The sequence below is a fragment of the Trichomycterus rosablanca genome, chromosome 6 (genome assembly GCF_030014385.1).
Source record: "Trichomycterus rosablanca isolate fTriRos1 chromosome 6, fTriRos1.hap1, whole genome shotgun sequence".
Taxonomy (NCBI): Eukaryota; Metazoa; Chordata; class Actinopteri; order Siluriformes; family Trichomycteridae; genus Trichomycterus; species Trichomycterus rosablanca.
Window position 1 is genome coordinate 6364397 of NC_085993.1, and position 19660 is coordinate 6384056.

General features: G+C 40.8%; 2 protein-coding genes across 3 annotated transcripts in view; both read right to left on the minus strand.

The window, feature by feature from the left end:
* Positions 1–11462, minus strand: part of lrrc8db (leucine rich repeat containing 8 VRAC subunit Db) — a 43097-nt gene extending 31635 nt beyond the window's left edge. Inside the window, exon 1 of the mRNA XM_062996540.1 lies at positions 11443–11462. The gene's annotated coding sequence lies outside the window, so the exon portion shown is untranslated. The remainder of the gene's footprint in view (positions 1–11442) is intronic.
* lrrc8c (leucine rich repeat containing 8 VRAC subunit C) lies at positions 1941–11580 on the minus strand. Of its 2 annotated transcripts, XM_062996542.1 has the most exons (3): positions 11443–11580; positions 4297–4358; positions 1941–4257 (listed from the first exon to the last, which is right to left on the minus strand). In XM_062996542.1, the coding sequence occupies exons 1-3, from the start codon at positions 11578–11580 to the stop codon at positions 2091–2093; spliced, it is 2367 nt and encodes a 788-aa protein (XP_062852612.1). In that variant the 3' UTR covers positions 1941–2090. The 2 variants fall into 2 exon arrangements, with proteins under 2 accessions (XP_062852612.1, XP_062852611.1); XM_062996541.1 differs by having other exon boundaries at positions 1941–4358.
* Positions 11581–19660: the final 8080 nt, after the last annotated feature.

Genomic DNA, 19660 nt, shown 5'->3' on the forward strand with positions numbered 1-19660 from the left:
TGAGCGTCCTTTCCCTTGGAACTTTTTTTATACCTAATGTCATTGTGGAGACACTTACTGATGTAAATCCAATTAAAATAAATGCAGTTTTGGATGAGACATTTTAAAATGAAAACCTAGTGTGTCAGTCATAAAAAACACTTAAAACCACCTTATTCTTTTCTAAAAGCATTACTTTTAATTATCAAGTCTATTGTTGAACTCTCAGTAGGCAAACATGAATTGAGAGTTAAGCCACAGATTTCACACATGTGCCATAAAGAAATCTGCGCCATCCTAAACTCTCTTAGCGTACATGTTGTGCTGTGTTACCCATAACAGCAGTGTTATTTTAAACTCTGCACCTCTGTGTTTTGCCAGAACTGCAATTAAACACAGAAACAATCAAGCATCAGTACAGAACCACTGATGAACAGACTGCATGTCGTAACCATACCAACCTTGGTACAAATTGATATATTCATAACGTTCCTCCTCGATATAAAGGCTGCAGCTCTAGATTTGATTAGCACTCTTAATTAAAATGGACATCTCAGTACTGACTTCCCTTTGTTTTTTTTATTTGTATTTCCTACTCTCGGCTCTACTTGCTCTGCTCATGGTGTTTATGCTGCTGCTTCACGTCACCTTTAGCTGTTTTCTTTACTAAATGAAGATTATTCTGTTCAGTAGTTTAGCACCTTTGTCTGCATTCTTTCTGACAAGAAATCGTGTAAACTTTATATTTTTTAATCCCTATCGGCATGTCAGTTAATGTTTACATTTACATTTTCAGCATTTAGCAGACGCTTTTATCCAAAGCGACTTACACAATGAGCAATTGAGGGTTAAGGGCCTTGCTCAGGGACCCAACAGTGGCAACTTTCTGTTTACTAGTCCAGTACCTTAACCACTGAGCTATCACTGCCCTTATCACCTTTTATGTTTAATCACCAAATTGTCATGGTCAGTTACAGGTTAAAACAATACAGCAAACTTTGCATCCCAGGTAAGACTAATAGCCAAGAAAATAACTAAAGCACCAAAACTACTTTTACTGTAGGCTGTAAAAGTACAAAATACCAGCTTAACTTAGTTCAGGGTGGCACTATGGCACAGCTAAAAGAGTGTGTGCCACACAGCAACATGGATCCTGAGGACCTGGATCTGTTCCTCACCATTAGTCAGTGTTGTGAGATGTGTACTCAGCCTGCCTCCTTCCCAAATACATACCAGTAAGTGGACTCTATTTTGTTTATGCATTTTTCCCCATTTTCTTCCGCTGCTGGGGGATCCCTGATTGCAGTCGAGGTGGGTATATAGCTGCTCACGGCTCCTCTGACCCGCGCACAGCCCTTAGCGGAACCCTTTTTCACCTATGCACTCTGCACAGATGCCTCTCTATCTGCTAATCAGGGTCCTTACACAGCGTTTGAAGACCCCACCCACATAGTCCAGTCATCCCTCCCTAATTTGCCCATAGATTTAAGTTAGGTGACCCCTGATGACCATTAATTGGTTCTCTATTTTACAATGTTGGGAAATGTGTTAATGATCTCTGGTAATCTATAGGATCTATAGTGCACATACAAGAGAGTCAAGCTTACAGGACAGGACTGAAAGCTGCCGATGTATTCCATTAACAAGGCTGCTGAGATTGTGGGCATGGTCTTCTTACAAAGGCAAATACTAGAGTTTGGCCGGCTAGTGTAATACAGTACTTGTGGTGTAAAACCTTCATGTAGTGTGGAATAAATCTTCACCATAATCAGTAAAGTAATACATGCAGTGAAATGAAATGACAGAGTGTGAATACACAATAACACTGGTGCTAATCTCCATTTCTGTTACATTAGAGAATGCTACAAAGTAAGGTGCTTATATAAATAATGTGTTTACTGAAACATTGTTAAATCCTTAAAACAACTACAAGACTTTATCCTTTTCATTCCTTTTACATCATAAGATACTTCCCTTTAGTCAAATATCTACACATCTAAAAGCATGAACTCACCCGTAAATATGAAAACAAAGTGTAGGGTGGAACACAAGTTCTGTTAAAGGCATTAACGATGCTCATTTAAACAGTTGACTTTACCAAAGCTGAGACATCACTCGGCTTTCATCTGATCCCTGACGTCTGAAGGCAAAGTGTCAAACAGGGGGTCTTCCACCACAAGGTTATTGCGCTTCAAGGCTTGACAATAACCCAGCTCAGCAGGTAAAGCCTCAAAATGATTGCCCTTTAACTCCAAAAATGTAAGAGAAGCCAGGTAGGAAATCTTTGGTGAGAGCACAGAAAGCTTATTCCTCCCAAGCTTAAGGGTCTTCAGCTTTTTGCAGAAGAACAGTTCATCTGGGAGGTTCTCGATTTTGTTGGACGACACTGAGAAGTACTGCAGGCTCTGGAGGACGCCCACTTCCGGAGGAATGAAGCTGATGTCGTTGTTAGAGAGGTCGAGATGCCGCAGCTTGTTGCAGAGGAACAGGTGCGAAGGCAAAATTTCAATCTTGTTGTGGCTGAAATATAGACGCTCCAGACTGCCCAGCTTCTTGATATGCTCGGGGATGTGGGTGATCGCGTTGTGCCACAGCTTGAGACAGGTGAGTTTCCGGAGGTGCTGAAAGCTGATGATCTCCTCGATGGAACGCAGGTTGTTTTCTTTAAGGTCCAGCTCCTGCAAGTGTGTCAGGCTGAAGATGGCATGCGGGATACGCTCCAGATCACAGTGGACCAGCTCGAGCTCGATGAGATGCACCATTTTCTTCAGGTTGTTCAACATGACCAGCTTGGTGCCATCATTGTGCACGTAGAGGTGCTGCAAATGACTGGACACGTCCACGACTGACTGTGGAATCTTGGTGAAGTTGCTCTTGAGAGTCAATGTCTTAAGTGATTTGAGGTCTCTTAATGAATCCAGGGTGATGTTTTTGGATGCATCAGGACTAAGTGATCCAATCAGGTGGAGTTCCTCCAGGTTTCGAAGGTTATAGAGCCACAAGGGAAGCTCTCGGCTGTCGTCAAACTTGACTCGCAGAACCTTAAGGGTCTCTTTCAGAAAAGCCAGGGCTCCTGGGTGGATCTTAACGGTGCACTGGCACAAAGAAAGCTCCTGAAGGTCCTCAAGCTGGGAGATTGCTGCAGGGATGGTGACGTTATTGATGATCTCCAGTTTTAAGGATTCCAGTTCGGTCACTTCGAATACAGTATCTGGAAGTCCTGAGAGCATGAACAGCTGAAGCTCTAGTCGGTTGCTGGCATTGCTCTGTAACCTCTGGCGAAGTTTGTCTACAGTCCATTCGTGGTTCAGATTGAGCTGCTTCAGCCTGTTTTCGCTCACCTCGGATAGAAACACAGCAAACCTTTTGGAATACAGCGGATCATACTGATCGATCATGTGCAACATGAAGGCAAAGTCGTTTTTCACGTCAGGAATATCATCGATCCCGGTCTCCTGACGCACATATTCGAAGGAGTATTCTTTCAGGGAGCGGTAAAACAGCCAGTAGGATGTATAGAGGCACGTTAATCCATAGATGCTCACAAAGCCCAGGTAACAGTAGCAGAGTTTGGAGAAAAGATGAGCCATGGTGTGATTGCAACGGAATTGACCGTAGCCAATCATATTCTCAACTCTGCTCTCCACTTTACACTCCACGCTTACTTTAACCCTCGAAACCAGGATGCTGCTGTACACGACGATAAGAATAAACTTGAAAACTTTGATGACGGTCTGCCGAACATACATGAGGTACAACAAATCCCCTTCCTCTACATGAAGTCGGAACTTTTTAACCTTCTCGAACAGAGCTTTGGCTTGCTCGCCTTCCTTCTTGTCGAGCACACTTGCTGCTGGTTTGTCCACCACGATCTTCTCAGGAATGGATCTCAGCGACGGCGTCTTCTCCAGCTTGCCCTCCACCATGGGCGTATCAAGGTTCGATCTACTAGCGCTGTTCTTTTTGTGTTCTTTTTCCTCTGGACTTTCTCCTGATACCTCAGAGAGAGCCCTTGTAGTCCAGGGGGAGTCAAAACATTTTCCCAATATAGAGATGAAGTGCTCGATTTTGGAGCTAGAGCCAGGGAACTTGAACCAGAAATTGCTGCACACCATGAAAACAAGCGTGTGTATGAGCACCAGGTAAGGGAAGTACTTGGCATACCAGTGCAAAGCTCTTTCATAGCATAACTGGTTTACAAAGCTGTACTGTTGCAGGTCCAGGTTGGTTTTCAGTCCCTTAATCTCATGAGGCACAGGTACTTGTGGAACAGGGGAACTAGCTGGGTCTCTCGCCAGCTCCGTCTGGTTCAGTAACAGCACCGTTTGGTTTGGGGAAGCAGGTCTTTGAGGGAGACATATGATTTTGTCCTGCATTACCTGAAAGGATAATGGAGAAGCTGTGTCAATATTACAACATTAGAAGCCAGCCTTATTGAGTTTCAGTCTGAGGTATGGATTTTCTAATGTGATTTAAGCACTTAAGCCCTTCCCTGCCATTCCTTCTGGTAAGGAAAGGAAAACCAGGAAAATGACTCATTTCGTATCTAAAATTAAAATCGCAGAGCAGAAAAATAAGATCACGTTATTAGACTAAAGAAATTCTTCAGCATCAGGCAATGAAGTCTAGGTAAACAGGATGGGGTGGTAGGTTTCTATTTCAGCGCACTGACATCACTGCATGTCAGACAGGAAATTAGTGATTATTGCTCATCACTAAAGGAGATGGGATGTGCGCATATAAACGCGTGGGCACAATCAAGATCCAAGAATCTTTCACTAAGATTTCATTACTACAATGACGACTAAATTTAGAATTACAGCTATTAAGGAACAATGCAGTATTATTGTATCAATTTTTTCTCACTATTACTAACCACTGCATACTAGTCATTTACATTTTCGGCATTTAGCAGATGCTCTTATCCAGAGCGACTTACAGAAGTGCTTCCATAGTAAACATTACCTTACTCTAGTTTAAGTAGACAACAGTTCAAGAACACAAATCTGCTGAAACCCTGAATCGTCTTTTAAAGACAGCAAGAGACTCAGATGTTCGGACAGACAGAGGGAGTTCGTTCCACCACTTGGGTGCAAGTACAAAGAAAAGCCTTGATGCTTGTCTTCTTCGAGTCATGGGTGGAGGATGAAGTCAAGCGAGACTAGTGGCTTGGAGGTTGCGTGGTACAGAGCGGGGTTTGATTAGACCTTGAAGGTAGCTTGGGGCTGGTCCATTTTTGGCTTTGTAGGCGAGCATCAGTGTTTTAAACTGGATGCGTGAAGCTACATGAAGCCAGTGAAGAGAACGCAGCAGTGGGGTGATGTGGCAGCAGTGGGGTGATGTGGCAGCAGTGGGGTGATGTGGCCGTGATTAGGTTGGTTAAAAACCAGACGGGCAGCTGCATTTTGAATGAGTTGCAAGGGTTTAATAGTGGACATAGGAGCACCTGGGTCAGAGTCTGACAAAAGGCTGGGTGATCGGTAAACTTAAAATCTCAGTTACTAAATGACTGTCAATTATTTTAATTTTTATAGTTCTTACACGCAATGAAAAAAATGGTTGAAGAAACATTGAAGAAAAAGTGACATGCAAAAATAGTTTCAAACAGCACCATTGATGCTTGTCACTGAAACGGGTTACTACAACAATTTTTCTTATTGATTAGTCACACAAATTAAAAATGTCACATTAATGCTTACTGAATTTTACATTTAACTGTGCTAACATCTCCCTCTAGTAGAGGAAGTCAGAAGTGTGTTAGAAGTCAAATCCATATCCAAATGCTTTGCATCAAGTGATAAATGCATCACTTTTTATCACAAGAAAGCAAAAAAATACGATTCTACTGGTTTGCCTAATGTCCTTTACATTTAAATGACTGCATGTAGAACATTTGATTCATTCTTTGTTACTGGGAAAAAATGCCCAGCACTAATACTACAACTCAAAAACACTAGGCATAAGAAGTGGATTACACCCTGAGAAAAAAATTGTCCATAAGTAACTAAACAAAACTGTGCATCAGGAGCTTCATGACATTGGTTTCCATTGCTGAGCAGCTGCATGCAAGTCTTACTTCACCAAAGTCAAATGTCAGATGGAGTGGTGTAAAGTATGCCATCACAGGACTCTGGAGCAGTGGAAACATGTTCTGTGGAATGACGAATCATGCTTCTCTATCTGGCAGTCTAATGAACAAGACTGGGATGGTAAATGCCAGGAGATCGTTACCGGTCTGACTGAATTGTGCCAACTGTACAGTTTAGTGGAGGAGGGATAATACTATCGGGTGTTTTTTTTACAGGACCACCACAGAGCAGGTATTATTTAGGTGGTGGATGATTCTCAGCACTGCAGCGACACTGACATGGTGGTGGTGTGTTAGTGTGTGTTGTGCTGGTATGAGTGGATCAGACACAGCAGTGCTGCTGGAGTTTTTAAATACCGTGTCCACTCACTGTCCACTCTATTAGACACTCCTACCTAGCTGGTCTACCTTGTAGATGTAAAGTCAGAGACGATCCACCCATGCCAGCACAACACACACTAACACACCACCACCATGTCAGTGTCACTGCAGTGCTGAGAATGATCCACCACCCAAATAATACCTGCTCTGTGGTGGTCCCGACCATTGAAGAACAGCATGAAAGGGGATAACAAAGCATGCAGAGAAACAGATAGACTACAGTCAGTAATTGTAGAACTCCAAAGTGCTTCTATATGGTAAGTGAAGCTGATAAACTGGACAATGTATGTAGAAACAAGGAAGTGGTTTTAATGTTATGGCTGATCGGTGTATAGTATACACTAAATGATTAGCTAAACTTCTTAATATAACAGTTAAATATAGAATTACTTCAGAAAGTCAAAATATGATCAAGATCAAACTATAATTTATTGTGCAGCTTAAGTACGACTGGCTTTATAATGAATCCAAACCGCCTGAGGAATTCTGATAATAAGGCATTGCTTTGCATACCTCATGCCATAAATACTAAAAGGTCTATTTTCCTCCCTTTAAAAAGCCTCATGTCTGGCACTTTAATTGCCATCTGGTTTGTGCAAGAGCAAAATATTAATCCAAAATAAAGGGCTCCATCAGATGGAGAACATAGCGAAAGCCACCCAGAACAGCCAGGCTGTTCAGTAAACCCCGGGGGAAACGATTAGCTGCAGTGTATACACGCCTCGCTTCTGTTCCACATGCATTACAGGGTCTGTCGTAAAAGAACATAAAATGTTCATTATGCCCCCCAGAGTCGCTCGTTTCCCCCCTCCAGCCATTTTTGTCAGTTATTCAGATCAGGCAGAGCGTGACATTATGGCAGAAAAATAATTAGGTCACTGCTCTCTGAGCCTGATGACGCAAACACATGCAAATCAGCAGCCACTGTTTACAAGCTGGAATCCACTGTTTACAGGATGGAATGCATGAGGCCTGCAGGACTGATCTGCTCTGTTCTGTTATGGAGCACAGGGTGGAGATTTCCACCAGATCCACCACCTCTCCTCACTGAGATTGGTTCAATCTAGAAAATAAATAGGATCAGTTACAGAAATGAAGATGAAAAGCACATGGGGTGGAGTGACTGGTAGCAGTGAATAATGTGGAAGTCAGCAGGGCCTGCTAGGTTTTTACAAGTGGGCAGGGCTCAGGAAGGAGCAAAGGAAGGAGGAGCTGATCTGTTTGGTTTGTTTGTATGATCCCAGTTCTTTAGAAAGCTCAAAACCTAAACTTTAAAGCCGAACAGGCAATACATGTCCAGTGCAGTGATTAATGAATTGTGACAAATCGGCAAAAACAAAACTAGAGACATCCATGAGTAAACAAATTATCAATTTTAACACATAATTGAAGTCAGAACCTAGTTGTGCTACCAGTCTGGTGACTAACAGACATAATTGGCTATGTCCGAGAGTGAAAGGGACAGTGGTGTTTCTCCTCATTGCTGCTGCTAAAATGCAACTTCTGCAGTCTTGATAAGTCTAGATGCACCACTAAGCGTGGTGGATGATTCCCACAGAGCATAGCGTGACTCTCCGTAAACAGTACAGCTTTCTGTGACAATCCACCACTGGCAAGTGAAAAGAACCAACAAGCAGCAAAGTCACAAAAGAGAAGGTTATTAAAATATTTTAATCTGGATCGAGTTACAAAGCCATTACAAGGCTCTGCAATTCCAGTAAACCCCACTGAGAGCCTTAATTTTTAAATGGAACAGAGGAATCTTCCTAGAACTGGCTGGGCTACCACAAATCTCCAAGAGTGCACCAAGAGTGCACTAACAGCTAGATGTCACAAAAGAAAAAGACAAACATATAAGGAACTGCAGGCCTGAGATATGGCCAGCTTTCAAGATGCCACTGATAAGAGAATGGGCAAAATGGCATACACAGAAAAGTCGACAGCAAAATGTGCTGCCAACCAGACAGAACATCAGGTTTGTCTTATATCTGCCAAAAACCCACCCTAAGCCCCAACTCCTAACATTGTTACTGTTCCATTTTCAACCACTCCACAATGTCACACCAACAGTTTAACATGGTGGCAGTAGTGTAATGGTGTGAAAATTCCCTAGGGTATGAACCAAGACTAGTCATCTAATTCAGAAATTCAAAAGAAGAATATCTGGTAAAGAGGAAAGAGGCTGTGATCTAAAGCTCAGGCACAAATTAAGTAATGCAACAAGAGAGCGATCAGAAAGCACAAGCGTAAGTTCACAATTTAACTGGAACCCCATGAAACCCCATCGAGATGATGTGACAGGACCTTAAACTGGCATGTCATGTTCACCAACATGGATGAGTTAAAGATTCTATCACAGAGATGTAAAAGAAGGATCTCCTGTTATCAGAAACTTTTAATTTTAGTTGTTCCTGCCAAAGGATTTAGTTGTTGCACAACCAATTAAGCGCCAATAACTTTTTCACAAGGGTGAAAAAAGGCCGGGCGCCTACACAGACATTGACAGTGATTGGCTTGTTCGGAGGTTGGAAAGCCAGACAAGGTTTCTTATAACTACTGCAATTACGACCTCTGTTGGCTGATCAATGGTGCTTGCACAGAGACCAGGAATAATGGAGATAAGTCTGTGACTCTCCATGCATGATACGGTTCTCCATATGAACACGCCTTACGCAGGTGAAAAGAAGCACTTGGCAACTGCACACGTGTTGGAGAGGACGTGTTTTAGTCACAGTCATCCACGGGTAGGAGCAGTGTTTTTGTATGGTCAATTTTGCATTCAAAGCTATTTTCACTTCAGTGTGGTCTGATCAAATTCAAAAACTTGTTATGACTCTTTAACCTGCTAATTCACACTGCTGATTAATAATACAACTGATCTAATGTGTTCTGAAAATGAACTGCTTTATGATGGCACTGCAGCTAATCAGCTAATATTAACTACAACCCAATTAGTCAAACCAAACTATTACATTTTATATATATATATATATTCTTTATGCATTTTCTCCCCTTTTTCTCCCTTTTAGCGCGTTCAATTGCCCGATTGCGTCATGCTTCCTCTCCACCAATGCCGACCCCTGCTCTGATTGAGGAGAAGGAAGCTAACCCACGCCCCCTTCGACACATGGGCAGCATGCCGTATGCATCTTATCACATGCACTTTGACGAGTGCAGTGCAGCTCAGTGTCGTGTATGGAGAGACACACCCTGAGAGCACTCTTTTCTCATCTCTGTACAAGCACCATCAATCAGCCAGCATAGGTCGTAATTGCACCAGTCATGAGAGAGAGACCCTATCCGGCTAAGTCCCACTTATCTGAACAACAGGCCAATCGTTGTTCATGTGGCCGCTTAGCCATAGCCGGCAGGCAGAGCTGAGATTCGATACGATGTATTCGAGATCCAGCTCTGGTTCTAGCATGTGTTTTTAACGATGCGCCACCTGAGCGGTCGACAAACTATTAAATTTTAAAATAAAATATAAATGCAATATGTTTTTCTTTTTATAAAGGTAGGACCCAATTTCAGAATATTAAATTGCATTTATGACAAAGCCTGCAACAGCCGAACTAATTTCCAAATCAGTTAGGCAGAGCTAAAATGCTAAGGCTAGGCTAACGTGCTAACTGAACCAGAATAGCACAGCATTTCTGGCTAAAAACTTCCAGTAGTGTCTATTTCTGAGTGTCACAAACTGGAAGTTTATTGGGTGTCCAGAGTTTTACTGCTAGAGCAGAGCAGGGCAGGGCAGCTTTCCTGTCAGCAAACCAACACTGTTCTAATAGCGCACGCCGGACAACAGTGGTCCATCTGTGCACGGGTGAAGCTGTAGTGATTAGACCGCACTGCGGAGGCGTTTATTTTCCACTGCCTTTACAAGAGGACGTCTGTATGTCTCTGTCTAGCCTGATGATGTCTGTTTATTCTCAATCAGCCAAGAATGTCCTGATTGCTCTAAATGTATTTCTGACATGCAACAACAACAACTAAAAGTGGGAGATCTGGGATTTTCACCATACATAACATACATACAAAGCTCTAACTAAAATGAAATGTACAAATTTGGGCCAAAACTACATGGACAACTAACAGTGAGCTTGTTAGACATCCGATTCCAAAAATATTGACATGATTCTGGAGTTTACTTATGGAGTTATGATTATGGAGTTACTTTTTTTTGCAGCATAATAGCCTGCACTTCTCTGAGAAGCCTTTACATAAGATGATGGAGCATGTCTGGGGGGATTTGTGCCCAGGAAGTTAAAAGCTCATTTGTAGGATCCAACACTGATGTTGGATGAGAATGTATGTAGACGCCTGACTGGCCGATAACACCACTGGGGATTCAAGCAGAGTTGTTGCAGCTCTATAAAACCTGTTCATCTATAATGTACAGATGCAAATGCAGCTGCAAACTAAACTACTTCTAATATTTTACCAACTACGTCTGTCACTGTGAGAAATAATGAAATGCTACACAAATATACCGTGATGCACTAAGAATATTGTGTATTCCATATTTTTGACTATCGGCAGTTACAGTAACTGCGCACAGTTTTTATGCCAGATGCCCTTCCTGAAACAACCCTCTTATTTTTATATGGGCTTGGATCCGGCACTGAGAGCGTACTGACAAGTGCACCTTCCAGTGTCTAGGCGGTTTAGGCCATCCACCCCCTTAGACATTAGCCAATCATGTCCATGCAGTATCCTGACAGACCGATAGCACCGCTGAGAATCTTGAATCCTGAATCCCCAGATCTCAGCTGTAGTGGGCTGGCATACTTTATCGCAAAGCCACCCGGGTGCCAACAAGAATGTGTATTGTGTATGATATTGTGTTTTTGCCATCATATATCCATAACACCTGAACATAAACACCATACAGGACACGGCAAGGCAAGGCAAGGTGAGGTGAGAAGCCTGAGCCACATTTAAATAACATTCAAATGTGAAGAAAAGTCGAGCAAGAAAACGGGTGTGGTGCTAACCTGCAGTGTGCAGCCAAACACACCAATCATGAGCATAACCATGGAGAGATACTCAGTGAAGACGTCCCACCAAGGCTTCAGCACCCGGAACGCCGGCTGCTGTTCAGTGAACTGACGGAATTCTGTAACCGGAATCATTTTCCTGCAGACACAGAGAGAGGAAACGTGAGCTTTAATGAGTGAACATGAACTACATCAGGACTCTACACCAGTTCTGCAGGGCGCTTTTGTTCCACCAGAGCTAATGATTCTTCAGAATCGCCGGATCGTTTCTAAAGCGCATCATATTTCAAGATAAATACAACAGGAAGGAAGCCAACCCCCATCAAGAACAAACGCCCTTGAAGTGCCCTCATGTCACTGCTAAATCCATTTCACTGACACTTTCCTCATGTTGTGTTTAACAGGATTTTCTAAAAACATTATGTGATGGTACAACAAATATCTGGAACATCACTGCACTTATTATTAAACCATTACAAACAGCATGCATCAGCTTTAAAAGATCTCTGACAATTAGCACTTTGTTAGTTGCCTCGGCATGCTCATAGTTACAAAATAGAGTAAATAAACTGTGTGTGTGGGGGGGGGGTCACATTAAACACAGACATGGGAAACAAATCATGATAACACAAGAACAGTCTTAGTCATGGCAGCAAATGTTAAACAACAGACAAACATCATCAGCACAGAGGAACAGTGGTTGTGAGTCAAGGGTACAGAAGAGTTCCTAAACATCCCAAATGTATCCAAAGTGAACTCATATAATCCAAGAAACTGAGGGTTAAGAACCTTGCTTAAGGGACAAACATTGGTAACCTGGCACTGTTGGGGCTAGAACCAGCAACCTTCCTATTACTAGTATCATACCGTAACCATTAAGATACCACTGCCAAATGTAACCAAAGCTTTAGATTAGCACAGGTTTTGTACATTATGATATTTGTAAAATGTATATTAGAGCTCAGCAAACTTTTGTACGTTTGCATCAAGGGCTAATACGTAAAAAAGACACAGACCCTGCACACCTCTTGGACCCCTGAGCAATACAAAAAAAACACTCCACATATGCAGTATATAACCAGTTCATATCTACTTATTCATCTTACAATAAATGAGGTTCAGGGTCTTGTTTAGATACCAACACACAACTTGGTGGTGGGATCTAAACCAGAAACCTTCTGATTACTAGTCCAGTATCCTAACCAATGAGTTACAACACACATATGAGTACTGTGATTCATATGGCATAAGCAGAACATGGCAGTGGTGGGACTTGAACCAGAAACATTCTGATTACTACTCCAGTATCTCAACCACTGAGCTACCACTGACATCTGATTACTGTGATTCATGTAAACTCAGGTTTTTTTTTGTATATTGTCAACATCTAATTTCTCGAAATATTAGATCATTCCGGGCATCTAAGCTCACTGACTGCTGGGTGATTAGTGACCATGGTACTTATAACCATCTCTGGTGCAAGGGTTCCATCATAAATGACCCTGTGATCTGACTTAATCTGACCACGTTTTTTTACAAGCTGGCATATGCAAAACACAGCATATTATTGTGCTGCAGACCTGTGTAGATGTATAAATGACAAACACTCTCTTCCTCTTTTATTTTCATGTTTTACCAGCACTTAATACTGGTCAGGGCTGCAGTGGGTCCTGTCCTTGGAATCACTGGGCACAATGCAGTAACACACACCAGAAGTGTGAGGAGGATGGGGGTTCCTGCCGAGTCTGATTCCTCTCAAGGTTTCTTCCTGTAATTTTAAGGGAGTTTTTCCTTGCCTTGGCTTGCTCAAAAAGGGTTTTGGTCTGTCGGTTTTGGATTCTGTAAAGCTGCTTTGAGACAATGTTCTGTCCTACAAATAAATTTGACTCGACTGAGACAGGATTCCAATCCACCACATGGACTAACCCCCAGACATAGCCAATAATGTCTGTGTGTAGACGCCAGTCCGGCCCATATTACCAATAGATATTTGAACACTGGATCCCACCAGTAGTGGGCTAGCATAATTTACTGTACTGTCTGCCGAACTTTACTATCCAGGCTAGTAAACGTTTAATTACTCAGTTAAGAATGGACATGAAAACCATAAGTAGCAGACATAAGCATGACAAACCGGTGCTGTTAGACATTTGGTCACAAGCTGCTCAGGTCAAGTGAACCAAATCTTCTGCAAGTGCTCTTCAGTTCGAGTTCACAAACTAACAATACAAATCCTTTTTGATTTGATGAATTATTGAAGCAGGCAGTATCCTGCTCTTAGCTTCTGGTAGTTTTTTCAAATCCATTTGTGGATGAAGTGTACAGCAGACTGCACGGGCGATGGCAAACGCAAATTAAAAAACTGTAGAGCACCGTTACACAGATCTAAGTGGAAGTATATGCTGGAGAACATAATGACTCATGAGTGCGCTGGTGCTTCTTTTACAGTGCTATAACATCTGTAAATCAGAGATGAGTCGTTTCTTTACTGATGAATAATTCAGAACGCCTGCAAAGTCTTGAAAACTATGTGTGGGGGGAAAAACACTGATGGCTTGTGTTTAGAGCTAACTGTACACAAAGACTCGAAAAGAGCATCAACATAAGGATTGTGATTCATGACATTCACCAGACAAACAGCATTATGCAACAACCAACCAACAGCCATTTAGTTAAGAAAAAAATGTAGAGATCAACCAGTAATAGACAGTGACTCATTTTAAACCACAGACTACCACAATAAATAGCGTCTGATCATTATGGTACCATAAAAAGTTTCTCTCTAAGCAATCCTCCTTATTTGATCCGGGCTCAGGACCGGCACTAAAAGAGCACCTCCCAATGGCTAGGCCATCCCTCCTTCCCTTGGGATTTAAATCTACACAGACAGATGTTTAGCCATGTCTGAAGCCCTTAGATGGACTGGCGCCCTGTCCAGGTTATTCCTGCGTTGCTTTCAGTCTTTCCTGATGGAATCGGACCTGTGCAACCCTGACCAGGAAAAAGTAGTACATAAAAAATGAAAATAAATAATGTTGAGAATTTTATCTAATACATTTTAAAACCACTGGATAAACACGGTCCTGTCCCAACCTATTTAATAATTGTTGATCATACAATTGCAATAATTGTGTGAATAGAAACATTATTAATAAAAAATATATATATATATATAAATGTAAAAATAAATGTTTACTATATTAAAAAAATATAAATCAGTATATACTGTCTTTTCAAAATCATTATTTATTTGTGCCATAGTTTTTTAGTTTGAATATCAGCAGTGCTGTCAGTTGGCCGGGCGTCTACACAGACAGATGATTAGCAATGTCTGAAGACCCTAGATGGACTGGCACCCTGTCCAGGTTTTTTCTGCCTTGCTTGCAGTCTTTCCCAATGAAATAGGATCTGTGTGACTGACCAGGAGAAAGCGGTCGGAAAAAAAAAATAATAATGCTGATAATTTTATCTAAAACATGTGGAAACCACCGGAATACAGATTTCATTCAGGCATCTTTATACTTAGGGAAGATTTTATTGCAATCCAAGAAATTGGTTAAACTATTTGAAGTTGTGCTGGTTGTACACCATATTTCCATTTATTTCTCCAACTGTGGTGGGAAACAGTGAACAGTGCAGCCAAGCTTTGAGATGTTTAACTTAAATTTCTTAATCTGCTAGGATGTCACTTAAAAAGCAATCTATCGCTCTCACTAAACAACTACTATGCTAATGTAGTATTTAGGATTACACACTGTTTAGTGCCCTGCATAATATTTAGAGGGAAAGGGGCATAAACAAAAGTTCATGCATGAGTGCAGAAAGCTGTTGTAGAAGTGTTGTAGAAAGCGAATACAAATCCAATGCAAGTACATACGCTCAGAATAAAGAGATCCAGTAATGACCGCTCTCTAACTTCAGATATCAGTATGCAAGTAATTTAAACCACCTCTTAAAAAATCAGATAACTGCAGAGGTCCAGCCATGATCGAGTGCATTGTCATGCACATAATTCAGTGTTCCTGCAAACCTACGTAGTGCATTTCACACTCCAGACTACATGTAACGTCTCAGCTTTGTCATTCACACCTCCAGCTTTTAAATGGTAATTTAACTGGATGGACCCATTCAATAAAGGAACCAATCACAGACAGGACCAGGACACACACAACGTTGTACAATTTGCATTTCTAAGTAAATTCCCATTCTATAAATAGCTAACTGTTTACAACAGGGTGCCAATTTACGATTACTGAATTCTGTTAAAATTAGGTAAAACTTTTATGTTTAATTTTTATTACCACCACCATCGCTTTATCCTGGTCAGGTTTAAAAGTTTAAAGGGAGTCTGTTTCTCCAGGCAGACAAGGCACCAATTCATTGCACCACAGACATAGCCAATAGCACTTGTTAAGATATGAACCTGGTTCTTAAACAGATTCTCTCGAGTTGATAAAAACAGATAAAGTTAAAAGCAGAAATTGAGGTTACAGTTTATTTTACATACAATACATCCAGACATCATAAATATTACAATTAACCTTTTTACAGCTACAATATTGTATAAAAATGCCACATATATAAAGTGGGACCAAAAGTCTTGGATCACTAGTGAAAAAGCTTCTATTTGCTTATTTTTCCCTCAATTTTACTATTATGATTTATTACCAATCATATAATCAGCATCTATAACAAGCACCTGCTAATACATGAAGTTAAATAATCATCTAACGAGAAGATCAGCTCCACCTGCTCCAAGTCATCTGTTCATGAGCTTTATTGAAAAGGTTCAGACTCGAGGAAATCTGAGCTTTCGTACCAAAGAACTGACGTGGCCACTTTCACAGATGTGCTCAGCTGCTTTTCAGTAGCAAAATATACTAAGAATTCTACTAAGAATAAAAAAGTACATAATTTTTAAAGATTTTCCTTTTTAATTAATTTTACACTGATGACTTTGTACAATATACAATTATGTACACAGATCAGGCAATTATGACCACCTCCTTGTTTCTACACAAAAATATCCAGCCAACAGCGCCCCGTGGGCAGCATCCTGTGACCACTGATGAAGGTCTAGAAGATGACCAACTCAAACAGCAGCAACAGATGCAGTCCACATCTACAAGGTGGACCAACTAGGTAGGAGTGTCTAATAGAGTGGACAGTGAGTGGACACGGTATTTAAAAACTCCAGCAGCACTGCTGTGTCTGATCCACTCATACCAGCACAACACACACTAACACACCACCTCCATGTCAGTGTCACTGCAGTGCTGAGAATCATCCACCACCTAAATAATACCTGCTCTGTGGTGGTACTGACCATTGAAGAACAGGGTGAAAGCAGGTTTTTAGCCAACGATGCATATTTCCTCAATGACATGTCGATTAAATGACTTAAATTTTCCTTTCATTTTTATCAACTGTTTTATCAACTGGTCAAGGCTGCGGTGGGGCACACTGTGAATTGGCACAAGAGGAATAGAGGAATTATCAGATGGACCAGTGGAAGCTCAGAGGTTTAGACTTGGTTAAGGTACTTAACTAGTGTTTGAAAAGGATTGCTGGTTCAAGCACCACCACTTCCAGGTTGCCAAAGTTGGGCCCTTATGCAAAGGCCCTTATAACACTATACTTGCTTAAATTGTATTCAGTCACAATTATATTTAACAGTAAACACATAAATGTAAATGGCCTGCCTACAGTCTCGATCTATCGCCTTTAAAACGCATTATAAAGCACAAAATATATACACATAAAAGCCTGGCAAAAAAACCCTTTAAAACTGGATCAGTTACTGTTATTAGTACCCAAACAACTATTACATGTTGCTGAAAGTTGGTGCAGCACAGTGGTAAACACGGTTCTGTTCAAACTGTTTCACAACTTTCAATTCAATTTGGAATGATACTACATCCAGGCAATTATTAATTAACAGTAATTAACAGTATATATTTTATTTACACAAAATTTGTGCCATTGTACTATACATTACTAACTATACAAAGTTTTAGAAATTTAGTTTAGTTTTTATTGTATATTTAATCCGGACAAACAAACATTCAACCCCTTTGAATGTGATATGGCAGAGCTATGTTCACTTTAACCTTCCTAATGTAGGCGTTCCTCTGTAAAAGCCTTTCTGTTTACTGGTACTGAGGTGATAAACACACAGAGGCACAATTAACCGATTAAAATCCAGCTGGCTGCAAAAGCACTTCCCTTACAGCCCAAAAATCAACACAAAAAAACTTTAAACAATGATACACACACGCTGACCTGCAAAATGTACATATATAGTATGGTAAAACACTAGATTAGAAAAAGAAATAGTGTGATATACATGGACACAGTCTGCAGATCTGTGTAAAAACAGTTAGAGATGTGGACACTGTGTATTCTTCTAATAAACACGGCACACAAGTGGTTGAGATATTGCCTGGACGTGCCTGGATGTTTTCGCACACCAGCTGTGTTAGGTCAAGCCAAGTACCACCAAACTGTATTATAATGTCCTGTATAAACACTGGTCATTCTCTGAGAAGCTGGGTATGTAATTAACTTTAATTTGTAAGGGAGCATTATTTACTGATAGTTTAAATATATCGGTATTTAGCAGACGCCTTTATCCAAAGCGACTTACAGTACTGTGACAGTATACAATCTAAGCAATTGAGGGTTAAGGGCATTGCTCAAGGGCCCAACAGTTGCAATCCATCTGATTACTAGTCCAGTACCTTAACCACTAGGCTACAACTGCTCTTAACAGTTAACAAATAAGGACATCGCTGTGAAATTCACATTTTTGTTTAAATAAAGGAAACATAATAATTTAATAATTGCACAGGGGATTGGAGATTATCAGACTAGTAGGAAAAGGGTAAGATTAAAATAATAAAAAAATAAAGAAATAAAAAAAGCACATACAGATGAACATATACACACACCCAGATAGGTGGACTTAATATGCTTTCTGTAAAAAATAAATAAATAAATAAATAAGCTGGGTAACAAAATCAAATTTTATATGTGCACAATCCATGACACTAGTCAACAAGTCCAAGGTTAATCTCTGACAAACTATGCTAACTCAGAAACTATGAATAGTAAAACGCACAAATGCTATTTATTTATACTGCTGTTCATTCTTAAGCTGTAGGCTTAAGCTTGCATTCTGTATCTAATCTATTTAATTAAATTCTAATTAACCCAAATTATCCTCTAGGCCACCCAAGGAGGATGGGTACTGCTGAGTCTGGGTCCTCTCAAGGTTTCATCTTTGTAATATTAATAGAGTTTTTCTGTGCCACTTTTGTCCTTGAGTTGCACATCAGGGGTTTTGGGTCCTGGATTCAGTAAAATTGCTTTGACACAATGTCCATTGTATAAAGCACTAGGGAAATAAATTTGACGTTACTTGAATGCCTATAAAAAGGCCAACCTGGCCAAGAAACGTAATGTTCCTCATTCAAAGTATTTTCCAAACTAAAATAAATACCATTTCACTTGTAAAATATAAGTATATGTGAATTAACAATAGTAACAGGGCACCAAATACATTTACTCTAGCCTTGAAAAAATGAGCCGCTAATTAAAAAGACTCATGCACTCAACTATGTGGGCAGTGGAGGGTGTTGGCGTGGTCAACAATGTTAATAACAGTGATTCACAGATGGGATTTAAAATCTTTACAGGCTACAATTACGGGAAAGGATAGTGGCTGTAACGCAGTTCCTGTGTGTGAGAGAGACGAAGACGGCTTCATGGAAAAAAAGTGGCACTGATACTCCGGAAACTGCACAATTAAGAGTGGCATGAGAAACATTAACAGATGCCTTCACTTTACCAAAATAAAATCTCAAAACTTTGAACAGTTTTCAAAGTGACTTACATTTTATTTTGACTGCCTTAGAATTGGGATTTTTGCAAATCTTCGTGGGTAGACTTGCTTGCTTTCTCGCTTGCCGTCCTGAGAGATTTGACCAGGCTTGAGCATCTGGGACCTGGAAAGCTTTGCACGTCTTTATTCTCCTATCGGCCCTTTTCCTGCCAGGAAATGGGACTGTTCTCACACAGTTGTGAAAAAAAGAAAGAAAGAAGACAATGTGGGTCTGAATGGCCTGTAGTCTTCAGGAAGCAGAGCTTTGTTAAAGATGGGATATTTCAAACAAAACCAAGGACTTAACTTGTCCTTGGATAAAAGGAATCATTT

Coding starts and splice junctions, on each gene's coding strand:
- lrrc8c (XM_062996541.1), bottom strand. CDS start 11,580: ATGATTCCGGTTACAGAATTCCGTCAGTTCACTGAACAGCAGCCGGCG. Junction 4,359..11,442: donor TGTTTGGCTGCACACTGCAG/GTTAGCACCACA, acceptor TTATCCTTTCAG/GTAATGCAGGACAAAATCAT.